We start from the raw sequence: 15,187 nt of genomic DNA on the forward strand, positions 1-15,187 counted from the left end.
TGAGAGAACATATTATTTCATTGCTTTATGCAGTATTTAATTCAGCTATTCAGCTATTTATTCAGCTATTTTTCCCAACTAAACTAAGTTTGGAGAGTTGAGTATGTATGATATTGATACATGTCTCAAGGCACTCATAGTCTAGATGAAAATATTGAATTAATAAAAATCACACAGTGATAACCTTTTATCTAAATTATCACTAGATAAATTCTCCTTTTTCTGTGGGAATAATTTTTTAATATAAATTTATTTATTTTAATTGGAGATTAATTACTTTACAATATTGTATTGGTTTTGCCATACATCAGCATGAATCTGCCACAGGTATACACGTGTTCCCCATCCTGAACCCCCCTCCTTCCTCCCTCCCCGTATGTGGGAATAATTTTAAAGTTCATGTAGGAGATGTCCAAAACTCCATCTCTAAAACAGGAGATGGAGTTTTCAATACAGAGATAAGTGAAAAAATTCCATATAGACCAGTGATTGACTCTCCAAGCAGAGGGGACCATATATGCTCTGAGACTCGAGCCTGTGGCATCTAGTGAATCTATGGCTCAAGTTCAATATTCATGAGATGAAGGTGAGTAAAGGCAGCATGAGTGTAAAGTTGGTGGTTCATTCAGGGAGAGTCAAGGCTGGGGTTTGAAGTTATGGAATTTGGGGTCCATTCCTTATTAGGGAGTCACGAGTGAGAGTTAAGTCAGGGAGTTAGACAGTCAGCTTTGTAATATAGAAAGACTTCTTTAGCTTAATGTGAATATTGGATAGAGGGCCCTGTACCAGCCTGTGATAGATGGGAAAGATGACCGGAAACTGAAATAAGGCTGGGGATTGGGGACTAAGATGTGGGAAAGCAATGGAAACATTTGAGAGGAAAAAGAGAAAAATCAGCCGAATCTCATCACCAGAGGTGACGTAAATCATTCATTTACTACCAGGAAGGAAATATTCGAAACCTTTTGCATATGTTGACTAAATCTGTCAAGTATCGTATTGTGAGTACTGCTATCCCAATAATTTGAGTAATAATTTTAACATTTAGAAGGTTCCAGTGGCTGTCCATGTTCAAACAGCAAATATGTGCAGATCCAAAATGTAAATCTAGAATTTCAAACTACAAAAGGTTTACAGCTGATATCACTTAGGAATTCTTTTACCAAATCATTCTTTAAATCCTCCACTTTTGTTGAACTTTTATTTCACTTTGTGAATTATGGGTTTATTCCCTTTGCTCATTTTCCTGGTGGGAAATCTGTCAGATATTTGATAACATAAATACATTTCTTCTTTCTTTTTTAGATAAAATGCTTTTTGCTGCTTTGCTATTCTGGGTAACATGGGGATAAAACAGGGGCTGGAATGTCACCAAAACTAAGGAAGCTTTAGTTTTGGTGACATTCCACCACAAACTGTATGGATTACCTAAGTTTATTAGAAGTTTTTTCCCCTTACATGTCCTTTTCTCCCCCTCTCAGTTTTTTAAAGTGATATTTTATTTTTACTTTGAATACTGAACATAAAATGGTCATGTTAAAAAGGAGGCCCACCTATGTTCACAGGTCCATGGGAGACTTAGCAACTGGATTTTAGGTACTATCGCTACAACTTTGCAGGAAAGATAATCATTGACATTGACAAAACATTGACAGCTTGCATTGTGTCATTCTTTTCCTAATTATTGTAGCTGAGAGTGTACCGGTAGTAGCATCATTCCAGTTGGGGTGAGTGTGTGTGTGTGTGTCAGTGCACAAGTGTGCATGTTGTGGAGCATGAACAGTTCCCAAGGCAGAAAAGGGACACCTGAGCCCACGTATGCATACGTGTGTACTAAGCCACTTCAGTCATGTCCTACTCTTTACGACCCTATGAGCTGTAGCCTGCCAGGCTCCTCTGTCCATGAGATTCTCCAGGTAAGAATATTGGCATGGGTTGCCATCCCCTTCTCCAGGGGATCTACCTGATCCAGGGATTGAACCCATACCTCTTATGGCTCTTGCATTGACAGGTGGATTCTTTACCACTGGTGCCACTTGGGAAACCTGAGTCCACGTATAAGGATCTTCGGTATGAGGTCCTTATAATATAAACCAATATATTAAAATAAATTATAAAAAAGAAAATAAAATAATAAGGAAGTGATTCATTTCTAATCACTGGATCTCTTGGAAATAAAATTAATAAAATGCAGGTAAAAATATGGTGAACTAAGTTCCCTGTGACTTGAAGTCTCAGCTGTAGCAAGAAGGACACCTCGTTCCTCCAAACTCTCTGACACTAGCATCACTCTCCATCTTGCACATCCCCCTGGACACAGTGGCTTACTTTTTAACCTTGACTTTCTGAAACAACTACTTTTCAGGTCCTTTGCCCTGGCTTTTCACTCTGACCAACACACACTTCAACCAGATAACCTCATGTCTCCCACCCTCTTTTCCATGAGGTCTCCAATCAAATATTTTCCAGTCTAATTCAATGACTGGGTAAAAAATAATATACCTTTAACCATTTTGTTATACCTGATTTCTTTTTGTTCACTTCATCTGTCACCATCTGAAAACTTGTATGATTTTTTTCTTTACATTTTTTCTCCATTATTGAAGAACGGTAGAGACTCTCGTACTTTTTGCCTAGATATTGGTCAGACCTCAACTGACATTACTCAAATGTGTCACATTAACTTCTTATTAAAAGTGTAGAATACCTGACCACCTGGACAAAAGGCTGGACGCACAGTAAGGAGGCACAAGAGCATGCCTTGACGGGTAAATTTCCATACCAAATTATGCATACTGACTTTGAATGCAAAAATTCAATTATTGCAGAATTCAATTAGGTTTCCAATCGCAATTTTTGAGAAACTTAGTCATGTTAATTTTTTTTCCCAGGTAGCCATCTCCACCACATGGAACCAGTGAATGATACACAAATTTCAGAATTTCTTCTTCTGGGATTATCAAATGACCCAGAACTGCAGCCTCTCATATTTGGGCTTTTCCTCTCCACGTACCTGACCACTGTGTTCGGAAACCTGCTCATCATCCTGGCTGTCAGCTCAGACCCCCATCTCCACACACCCATGTACTTCTTCCTCTCCAACTTGTCCTTTGTAGACATCTGTTTCATCTCCACCACCATCCCAAAGATGCTGAATAATATACAGACACACAGCAAAGTTATAACTTATGAAGGCTGCATCACCCAGATATACTTCTTCCTATTCTTTGCTGCACTGGAAAACTTCCTCCTGACTGTGATGGCCTATGATCGCTTCATGGCCATCTGTCAGCCTCTCCACTACATGGTCATCATGAATCCCCGGCTCTGTGGACTGCTGGTGCTGGTGTCCTGGGTGATGAGTGCCCTGAATTCCTTAAACCAAAGCTTAATGATGTCATGGCTGTCCTTCTGTACAGACGTGGAAATCCCCCATTTTTTCTGTGAAATTAATCAAGTGGTTCGACTTGCCTGTTCTGACACATTTCTCAATGACATGGTGATGTATTTTGCAGCTGGAATGTTGGGTGGTGCTTCCCTCACTGGTATTCTTTACTCATACTCTAAGATAGTTTCCTCAGTACGAGGAATGTCATCAGCCCATGGGAAGTATAAAGCATTTTCTACCTGTGCATCTCATCTCTCAATTGTTTCCTTATTTTATTGTACTATCTTAGGAGTGTACCTTAGCTCCACAGGTACCTACAGCTCACACTCAAGTGCAATCGCCTCAGTGATGTACACAGTGGTCACACCAATGCTGAACCCCTTCATCTACAGTCTCAGAAATAAAGACATAAAGAGGGCTTTGAAAAGAATCACTGGAATGTCAGTTATATAAGGTGCAATTGTCCTGGGGCTGAAGAAATACTCATGATTGTAGCGCTCCAAACCTCAGAAGCATAAGGTGCTATTCTTCCTTTTCTAAAATTTATTTGAGTGAAGTATAATTGATTTACAATGTAGTATCATTTTCTACTGTACAGCAAAATGATTGTTTTGCAGATATATATATATACACACACAATATTTTTTATATTCTTTTTCATCATTGTTTTGTCACAGGTTATTGAATATATATATATATATATGTCTTGGCTATTGAAAATAGTGCTGCAATGACTGTTGGGGTCCATATATCTTTTCAAATTACATTATTCCTTGGATATATGCCTAGAAGTAGAATTGCTGGATCATATGCCAATTCTATTTTTACTGTTTTGAGGACCCTCCATTACTGGCATTCGGTCCTATCACTTCATGGGAAATAGATGAGGAAACAGTGGAAACAGTGTCAGACTTTATTTTGGGGGGCTCCAAAATCACTGCAGATGGTAATTCCAGCCATGAAATTAAAAGACACTTACTCATTGGAAGAAAAGTTATGACCAACCTAGATAGCATATTCAAAAGCAGAGACATTACTTTGCCAACTAAGGTCCGTCTAGTCAAGGCTATGGTTTTTCCTGTGGTCATGTATGGATGTGAGAGTTGGACTGTGAAGAAGGCTGAGCATGGAAGAATTGATGCTTTTGAACTGTGGTGTTGGAGAAAACTCTTGAGAGTCCCTTGGACTGCAAGGAGATCCAACCAGTCCATTCTGAAGGAGATCAGCCCTGGGATTTCTTTGGAAGGAATGATACTAAAGCTGAAGCTCCAGTACTTTGGCCACCTCATGTGAAGAGTTGACTCATTGGGAAAGACTGTGATGCTGGGAGGGATTGGGGGCAGGAGGAGAAGGGGACGACAGAGGATGAGATGGCTGGATGGCATCACTGACTCGATGGATGTGAGTCTGAGTGAACTCTGGGAGTTGGTTTTGCACAGGGAGGCCTGGCGTGCTGTGATTCATGGGGTCACAAAGAGTCGGACACAACTGAGCGACTGAACTGACTGACATACTGTTTTCCATAGTGACTCCAACAATTTACATGCCCATTGACAGTGCAGGAGGATTCCCTTTTGTCCACACCCTCTCCAGTATTTTTTATTGGTAGCCTTTTTAATGATGCCCATTCTGACAGTGTGAAGTGGTACCTCACTGTTTTGATTGTTGAAGTAGAACTCTCTCCTTCTATTTATTTACTTGATTGCCCATTTCTTTGAACTCAATTCCCCTACACAATTTGTCATTCACTACTCTGTATGTTATATAGACATTTTCCCCGTTGTCCGTATTCACACATGCCCAAAGTTTTTCCCAAGTTTAAATCAGAAATTGCCAGGAGCCAGCGTGAGGAACTCCGCCCATGGCAAAAGTCATGACGAAGTAGGCTCAGCATTACGCAAAGGCGGGATCGAGCCTCAGGAGACCCCCTGTTCCCGAGTATCTACCCCCAAAACCAGAGTCTGCCTACTTTACTGTTTTATGATCTCACCTACACTTCTGACTTTACAGGGGGCTGCCCCCCACCACCTCTTTCAGAGAAGGAGTTAACTTACAGCTCCAAGTTAATAAAAATTCCTGGGTGGGACAAGAGTGTTTCAACTTACAAAATCCTCTGAAGGTTCTCTAGCCTGCCTGAGCAGGTTCGTCTGGTCACGTGATTGTTTACAGCCTCCGAACCATGAGAGGCATGAGATGCTTTAAACTTTCTAAATACAGATTCTTTTGAGAAATTAGAAAATTATTAGTATAGTATAATGGGTTGATTAGAAATTATATTGGTGAAGGGCTTTTCATTTGTTGAGCCAATATTTGCTGTTAAATCTCCATATTCCCTGCCCTTATAATGAATATAACTAGCATATGGGAGAAATAAGTATTAACCTTTAAGATTAATCCTGTTAAACCTTAGGCTAAGTAAATTCCTTTTCCTGATTATAACCCCCTGCACCCTCACCCTATAGGAATGCAACTTTATCTGGTGCCTTCAGAGGGTGGTGCCTAGTTTAAGAAAAAATCACCCTTGGAAAAAATAAGTTTTCTGGTTGACTGACCATTATCAGAAAGGGCCATAAAATGTCTGCAGGCCTCATGGCCAGAAGATGATGTAAAACCCCTAAGACCTTTGTATACATTTATATGAAGCACCTGATTTTGATAAAGGTCAGGTCTGCTGACCCCGCGTGACTCTATATTCATCCCTATGTATAACAAAAAGTATATAAGCAAACCTGAAAATAAAGATAACAGATCAGTTTCTGGAAAGACTCATTCCCCTGTGTCATTCTTTCTTTCCCCTTCTGGCTGAATTCCCATCTGGAGTGTGGATGCTCGCCATGTCTACTTACTTGCCCTGGCTTCTAAGACCCACGTAAGAAGGAGCCCAAGGCAGGGCACCCTCCAATATTCAAGTGGGCGCTGGTGGCCTACATAGATGCTGCAAACTCCTTGTCTTGGAGTTTTACTGGTATTCCACGTAAACCAAGTTATTTAGCCTCCTTTTCTCCACTAATATTTCCTACTACACTATTCTTTTCTAATCTCTCTCTATATTTCTAATTAAATAGCTTTTTCCTAGGACGCCGATTCTGTCTCCCCTTCAAATTACCCTGAATCCACTGGGGCTGGACCCTGACAAGAAATTTTTGAAAATTTTCCATTATCTTACATGGGACAACTTTGATTTCTTAAAAACAATTTCTTCTTCTCAAAGACCTGTTTTAGTGGACTTGTGGACACAGTGCAATAGAAAGGGAGTGGGACGAATCAAGAAAGCAGCATCAACATATATACACTATTGTGTGTAAAATGGATAGTTGATGAGAAGTTGCTATATAACACAGGGAGTCCAGCCTGGCACTCTGTGATGACCTAGAAGAGTCGGATGGGGAGAGGGAGGGAGACTGCAGAGAGATGGGAAACAATAACTTCAGATTTAAAGTGCACAATTTGATGAATTATAAGAGTTATTGAAAAGCTAAGAGAATGTACTGCATATTTCCATTTGTGCATAATAATACAATGCACATATATTTAAGTGCTTTGCATGTAATTGTGAAAACTTTAAGCTCCCTGGAAATCAGTTTCTTTATTTCTGAAGTTAATGTGGAATACTAAATACAACTTCATAAGGATGCTGTAAGAAATAAATAAAATGTGTGGAAGTTCATGTTTTGTGCAAATAATACATTTTTGTGTTTATATGAGTGTGTTTCACACAGTTTTCCTTGAAAGTGGCATAATCATACACATTCAAACACAATTAGGATTCCATTTTTATGGTAATAGGAAACTTGACAGAATGTTGGAAAGGATAGATATGAAAATAATGAGTGTCTGAATTACCAAGAAGCAGAAAGATGTAGAAATATAAGCACAAAAATTTAAAGTCAAATGAGTAACTTCATTTTCATAATAGATTACTTATCCTATCTTAAAGTTGTGAAGACATTATCAGTTCAGTTCAGTTCAGTCGCTCAGTCGTGTCCAACCCTTTGCGACCCCATGAATCGCAGCATGCCAGGCCTCCCTGTCCATCACCAACTCCCAGAGCTCACTCAGATTCACGTCCATTGAGTCAGTGATGCCATCCAGCCATCTCATCCTCTGTCGTCCCCTTCTCCTCCTGCCCCCAATCCCTCCCAGCATCAAAGTCTTTAAGACGAGAAACTATAAAACTCTAAGAGGAAAACATAGGCAGAACACTCAGTGACATAAATCAAAGCAAGCTCCTCTATGACCCACCTCTTAGAGTAACGGAACTAAAAACAAAAGTAAACAAGTGGGATTAAGCTTAAAAGCTTTTGAGATAGGAGTGGGGTTCAAGATTGGGAACACGTGTACACCCGTGGTGGATTCATGTTGTTGTATGGCAAAACAAATACAATATTGTAAAGCAATTAGCCTCCAATTAAAATAAATATTTTTTTTAAAAAAAGGCTTTTGCACAGCAAAGGAAACTATAAGCAAGGTGAAAAGGAAACCCTCAGAATGGGAAAAAATAACAGCAAATGAAACAACTGACAAAGATTAATTTCCAAAATATACAAGCAGCTCATACAACTCAATATCAGAAAAACAAACAACCCAATCAAAAAGTGGGGAAAAGACATAAACATTTCTGCAAAGAAGACATTCGGATTGCTAACAAACATATGAAAATATGCTCAACATTGTTCATTATTAGAAAAATGCAAATCAAAACTACAATGAGATATCACCTCACACTGGTCAGAATCAGTTCAGTTCAGTCACTCATTCATGTCCAACTCTTTGTGATCCCATGAATCACAGCATGCCAGGTCTCCCTGTCCATCACTAACTCCTGGAGTTCACTCAAACTCATGTCCTTCAAGTCGGTGATCTCCTCGCAGTCCAAGGGATTCTCAAGAGTCTTCTCCAACACCACGGTTCAAAAGCATCAATTCTTTGGCTCTCAGCTTTCTTCACAGTCCAATTCTCACATCCATACATGACTACTGGAAAAACCATAGCCTTGACCTTTGTTGGCAAAGTAATGTCTCTGCTTTTGAATATGCTATCTAGGTTGGTCATAACTATTCTTCCAATGAGTAAGCATATTTTAATTTTATGGCTGCAACCACCATATGACCCAGCAATTCCACTCCTAGACATATACCCTGAGGAAACAAAAATTGAAAGAGACACATGTTTCCTATTGCTCACTGCAGCACTATTTACAATAGCCAGAACATGGAAGCAATCTAGATGTCCATCGACAGATGAATGGATAAAGAAGCTGTGGTATATATACACACACACACACACACACACACACACACACACACACACATAATGGGATATTACTCAGACATTAAAAAGGAACACATTTAAGTCAGTTCTAATGAGTTGGATGAACTTAAAACCTATTATGCAGAGTGAAGTGAGTCACAAAGAGAAAGATAAATACTGTATTCCAACACATATATACAGAATCTAGGGAAATGGCACTGAAGAATTTATTTACAGGGCAGCAGTGGAGAAACAGACATAGAGAATAAACATATGGAAACATGTCGAGGGGAGCAGAGGGTGAGTTGTATGGAAAAAGTAACATGGAAACTTACATTACCATATTAAAAAAAAAGTCTATATTATCTTCCTACTGCTATTATAAAATACTCCTACTTTAGTTGCTTAAAGTAAACAAATACATACTCTTACAGTTCTAGATATCAGAAGCTTGAAGTAAGTCTTATTGGGCTAATATTAAATGTTTGGGGAGGTGGAGAAGCTCTGTGAAAGAGCTCTCTGAAAAAGCTCTGTGAAAGAGCTCTCTGAAAGAGCTTCTACACATTCACTGACCCCAGGACCCAGCACAAAAGCAGCAGTTTGAAAAGCACCTGCTGCATGCATGCTAAGTCGCTTCAATCGCGTCCAACTCTTTGCTACCCTATGGACTGTAGCCCACCAGACTCCTTTGTCCATGAAATTCTCCAGGCAGCGATACTGGAGTGGGTTGTCATGCCCTCCTCCAAGGGATCTTCCTGAACTGGGGATCAAATCTCTTATGTCTCCTGCACTGACTAGTGGGTTCTTCACTAGCACCACCTGGAGAGCACCTAGAAGGTGTATAAAGGAGATACATTAGTTAATTAAAGCATCTGCTGGGGGTGCAGGGGCTTGAAATGTTCTCTGGGAACAGACGCACTGGCACGCATCATGCGTGCACTCTCGATCCACCGTGCTAGCTCATCACTGGCAGGTGCCGCTATTGCACTCCCTCTACCTTGCTAGCTAGTGCCCATGGAATGCCCTATCTTCATGTTTTTCCTTCACCTTGCGAACCCAGCAGGTTTTCCTGGAATTTGCACTTTCTTTGCCACACTAAAACTGGAGAGCTTGTCCCCACACTCTCCCATGCCCATTCTGTGGTTAGTGGGTTTGCCCCACCCATGTGTCTCCCACAGCCACACTGCCCTCGGAGGTCTCATTCACCCATAGATACCCACACACTTGCTGCAACCAGTGGGCTTAACCTGGCTTCAGGCACTCCTGCAGCCCTGCTGAAGCCAGAAGTCTTGCCCTGCACCATGATCTTCCTAAGCCCTGATATAGGTAAGGCTTCCCCTGGTCCAGGCTCCTTTGAGAGCCTCACTGAAACCAGAGAGTTTGCCCCCTCATGTGCTCATCCATGACTCTGCTTCAGGTGAGCTTTCCCTATGTTCCTCCCCCTCCAACTATAGCTCGTGAGTTTCTGCCAGACCTAGACAACCCTGTAGTCCAACTGCACACTGCTGGCACACACAGTACACACAGGAGATACCACTTGAACACCTGGCATTATCCACAGGCGGCCTGTGCTTAGGGGTCCTAAATCCTCACTCAGTCATGTCCTACTCTTTGCCACCCCATGGACCATAGCCTGCCAGGCTGCTCTGTCCATGGGATTCTCCAGGCAAGAATACTGATACTGGAGTGGGTAGCCGTTCCCTTCTCCAGGGGATCTTCCTGACTCAGGGATCAAATCCAGGTCTCCTGCATCAGCAGGAAGGTTCTTTACCTTCCGAGCCACCAGAGAAGCTCAATCACAACTAAATTTTACCTTAAATTAACTGTTTAACAGCCCTAATAAATCTGAAAGATGAATCTTCACTTGTGACAAAAAATATCATATTTAAAGTTAACTGGGACTGAGATGTGGAAGTATTTTGGAGGTCCTTATCCTGCCTACTACAAAATCTTTTTCAATAGCGTATCATTTTTTGTCATTCAAGAACCCTTATATAAAAGAAACCAACAGAATTTACCATAGCCTCTGGAATGAGTGAATAAGTAATTCCTTCAAAATTACATGCAAAGGCAGTTTTTGGTGCAGAAGAACTAAAACTGTCTACAACTGACTGTATCACAGGCTTACAGTTTTTCTACTCAAAGAGTGATCCACCGACCAGGACCACCAGCATCAAAATCATCCAGGAGCTTGCTAGATATTCAGAGTCTCTGGGCACACCAGGACCTGCTGAATCAAATTCTGCATTTGTAGCAGGATTGTTGTTGACTCCCAGACAGATTAAAGTTAGAGAAGAGCTTGTCTGGAGTAAATTTTTCAGCCCTTTACTGTTGACATTTGGGGCAGGATGATGCTATTCTGGAGGTTCTTTCCCATGGATTTTAGATATTTAGCAGAATCATTTCAGACCTCATCATACATCCTAGGGGGAAAATCCTTTCTGACTGAGAAGCACTAGCCTAGAGTTTGAAAGACAGAACCATACTGACATGTTTATAGTCAAGGCATATCACATACTCATATTAACTTTGGCCAGATCACTAAGCCTCCTTTCTGCAGTTGATCATGGAATTCTTAATGTACTTCCTCATAGATAAAACATTTATAAATATTAAATCAAAAAATCTGTATAACATGCTAAGCTAAGGCTTTAGTAAAAAAACGAAAAAAAATCTAAATATATTTCAGATCACTAGCAAATATTTTATGAAAATAAAAATGTTAGTCACTCAGTCGTGTCCAACTCGATGTGACCACATGGACTGTACCCACGAGGCTGTCCTCTCCATGGAATTCTTCAGGCAAGAATACTGGACTGGATTGCCATTCCCTTCTCCAGGGGATCTTCCCAACCCAGAGATTGAAACAGTGTCTCCCATATTGCAGGCAGATTCTTTACCATCTGAGTCACCAAATATTTTATAATGTAGAACTAAATGATATCTCAAAACTAGAGATGTAAGTATGAAATTCCTAACTGATACAGCAAAAGTGTTAGGAAGCCAATGTATGCAAAGCCCATGTTTTATTATCAAAAGAACTCAGTATCTCCCCTCTATACACACACAGACACACACAACCCTTGTTGAAAGAGTGGAAATTTTCTGGAGATTCAGGAGGTAAGTCCCCACCACAAGACAATGCTTTGAAGATACAAGAGACCTAATCCAGATGGGTTTCTGAGTCTTACACTTGGAGAAAACTTGAAACAAGGAACTGGGAGATTTAGAGATCTCAAAAGGAGGCAATTTCATGGAGAAGGAATGAAAAAAGAAAGACAAAATTGGATTCTCATGGCTTCTACCCTGGTCTCTTGTGAATAGAGGATCATTAAGAAAAATTTCCTTCCTTCCAGAACTGTTTTCCACAAGGGAAATATGTGTTTAAACGTTGAAATAACTAGAGAGAAATGAGCAGATATAGGGCATAATAAGTATCTCCACTCTGTAGCCTCTCAGTGTTTATAAACTTGGACTAGAGGGAGCTTTCTTTTCCTTTGTTTGTTTGGAGTCTTAACTCTGGCTGGGGGGCTGTAGCTTCACTCCTTCCTACTATCTTGTCAGGGGAGAAAGCCTTAGTCTCCATCATCTACCCTCCAGGGAAAAATTCAGACTCCCTGTTGGAGTCTCTGTTGGACCTCTGTTGGGCCTCTCAGAGTTAATATCCAGGTGAGTCCAACAACCCAGGTTACAGTGCATAAGAAGGTCAGAGACAAAGGAAGCCAATTCAACTCAACCCAGAGAAAAGCAAAAAGCTGTGTTTCTTTGCTTGATTAATTAATTAATGTATCTATTTTTGTTGTTACATAATATTTCACAATGTGACTGTGCTACTTATACTTTTGATGTCTTTCATATTTTTTACCATTAAATTGCTACTATGTCAATCCTAGAAAAACTATGTTGACATTGTTAAATTTGAATCATGGTTCCTATAAAAGACAATCCCTCTACCCTGCTCAGGAGACACACTGAGCAATGTCCAGAGACATTTTTGTCATGCTGGAGAAAGGTGGGTGGACACCATGGATACTGTCAACATCCTTCAATGCACAGGACAAACCATACAAAAGAGAATGATTTGGCCTAGAAAATTCACAGTGCTGAGATTGAGAATCCCTGGGATAAGAATATCTGTATTTGTAATATTTATTGCTGTCTTCAGGTTGTTTTTCAATCCTGTAATCCTTTGTATTTCTGCCAGCAAAACTAGAGTACTGCTTTTGCTACCAGTTGAAAAGTTCCAACCTCAATCACCATGACACTTCTTTTTACCAGGCTGATGAGTGTAAGACATTTCTTGTTTTCTTAAACTACTGCACAGTTTCAGCAAAATTTACATATATTGAATATCATTATTGTTTGCTTTTTGTTACTATGTGCCCATATATTACTTGCCCATTTTTCTATTACTTTCAGCATTCCAAATTATCTCTACTGACCATTCTTGCTCATTGGAATTTTGGAGGGAATATACCTCTTCATTTTTTTTTTTTTTGATGATGCTTGAAATAAGGGACCAATTTCATATTCTTCCAGATAGATAGACATTTACTCCAGGTTTTATTTAACAGCCCAACTTTTTTCTACTAGACTGAAATATAATCTGGCCATATGGTAAATGTCCATATACAATGAGGTCTAAAAAAAAACATTAAATACTGTTACTTCAGCTCTTCAAGAAGTATATATTTATAATTTTAATTCTTAGCTCTTTGCCATTTTACTCTTTAATGAGAGAATCATGTTGATATGATTAAAATTTTACTCTTCAGTGTATTATTTCAGTAATCAGTCATAAATTTTTACTAAATGTCATTAAATATAATTATTTTAATCCACTAGACTTGCTTTTATTTTCCTTATTATTTTTTTTATTTTATGAATTTTCTTTTCTATACTTTTTTCTATACAAATGCACATATTTTGAATCAAAGAAAATGAAGAAACTATGGGGTCTCTTTTCTGGATTGTAAACCATAATGGAAAGGCCTAATACAATAAAATAAATGCATGAATCATAAATAAATCATTTAAATATATGAATTTTCACAGCCCGGAGGACTTCATGGAATATGACTTGGTAAGACTTTATGGAATATGACCTGGGAGGACTTTGCATGCTGAACAAGGAAGGTGGTGGGAATTGCCTTTTATAGGAACCATAGTTTAAATTTAACGATCTCAACATATTTTTTCTAGCATTGACCTAGTACAATTTAATGATAAAGTATATGAAAGACAGTCAAAATTGTAAGTAGCACAGTCACATTGTGAAATATTATGTAACAACCAAAATAGATACATTAATTAATTACTCAAGCAAAAAAACATAGGTCAAGAGTATACCCACTGGCTGTGTCAAAAAAGAGATCAAAAATTAATAGCAGAAAAAAATGTCACAAAGAAAAATGAGAGCAGGACCAGCACATCCACTATTGCACTAACTAAACCATTGTGGTCAAATGAGCATGGATATGAACAGGAATAACAGATCAGGGGGATAAGGTAGATATCACTGTGAGGCAAGTGGAACAATAAAGGTGCAGTCAGTGTGTGGTCCCTAGAGTCTGAGGGCACTTCAGAATTCACACTGCTGCTTATTCTTTCTGCAACATTTCTCTTCTATTGGGCGCCTCATTCATGTTGTTTACCTCACATGACCAGGATTTCCCTTTTTAAACTAGTCTTGCCTTTACTGAGGTAGATTCTTGAAATTTAGACTATATATCAAACCTGTGCCTTTATTTTGTGGTCCAGCATGCTTGCACATAGAAACAAAGAAATACAAGCATATGCACACACTTACATGACTGAATGAAGAGAACTATGCAGGAACCTTGCCCTTGCTATGTATTTACAATGGCTGGGAGGGATTGGGGGCAGGAGGAGAAGGGAACAACAGAGGATGAGATGGCTGGATGGCACCACCGACTCGATGGACGTGAGTTTGTGTGAACTCCGGGAGTTGGTGATGGACAGGGAGGCCTGGCGTGCTGCGATTCATGGGGTTGCAAAGAGTCAGACACAACTGAGCGACTGAACTGAACTGATATATCTACAATGTTACCCTTATTATGTATTTGTGACGGTCTCTGAGTTTTTCTTCTGCAACTTACTGGTACTACTCTATTTAATTCTTAATATCATAGTCTAAAACCCTAATGGGTTCCAGTCTCAGAATATGAACATTTCTCTGACATATCCTCCATACTTGTGTTAGTACAATTGACCTTCTATATCTGCCGCTTCCACATCTGTTGGTTTGCCCATTTGCAAATCAAAACTATCCAGAAATTTTCAGCAAGTTCCAGAAAGCAAAATTTGAATATACTATGCACCAGCAACTATTTTAGAGAAGGAAATGGCAACCCACTCCAGTGTTCTTGCCTGGAGAATCCCAGGGACGGCAGAGCCTGGGGGGCTGCCATCTATGGGGTCGCACAGAGTCGGACACAACTGAAGCGACTTAGCAGTAGCAACAGCAGCAACTATTTACAGGACATTTGCACTGTTATGAGGTATTATAAGCAATCTAGAGATGATTTA

The 15,187-nt window shown here is 39.7% G+C and overlaps 1 protein-coding gene across 1 annotated transcript; it reads left to right on the top strand.

The window, feature by feature from the left end:
* The first annotated feature begins 2,908 nt into the window (after positions 1-2,908).
* LOC138085840 (olfactory receptor 7A17-like) lies at positions 2,909-3,841 on the top strand. The gene has a single exon (XM_068980419.1). It carries the CDS (start codon positions 2,909-2,911, stop codon positions 3,839-3,841), a length of 933 nt encoding a protein of 310 aa, XP_068836520.1.
* The last annotated feature ends 11,346 nt before the right edge of the window (positions 3,842-15,187 follow it).

This window comes from Capricornis sumatraensis, chromosome 9 (assembly GCF_032405125.1).
Source record: "Capricornis sumatraensis isolate serow.1 chromosome 9, serow.2, whole genome shotgun sequence".
Classification (NCBI taxonomy): domain Eukaryota; kingdom Metazoa; phylum Chordata; class Mammalia; order Artiodactyla; family Bovidae; genus Capricornis; species Capricornis sumatraensis.

What these genes read in the sequence shown, in the direction of transcription:
- LOC138085840 (XM_068980419.1), top strand. Translation starts at nt 2,909, where the DNA reads ATGGAACCAGTGAATGATACACAAATTTCAGAATTTCTTCTTCTGGGA.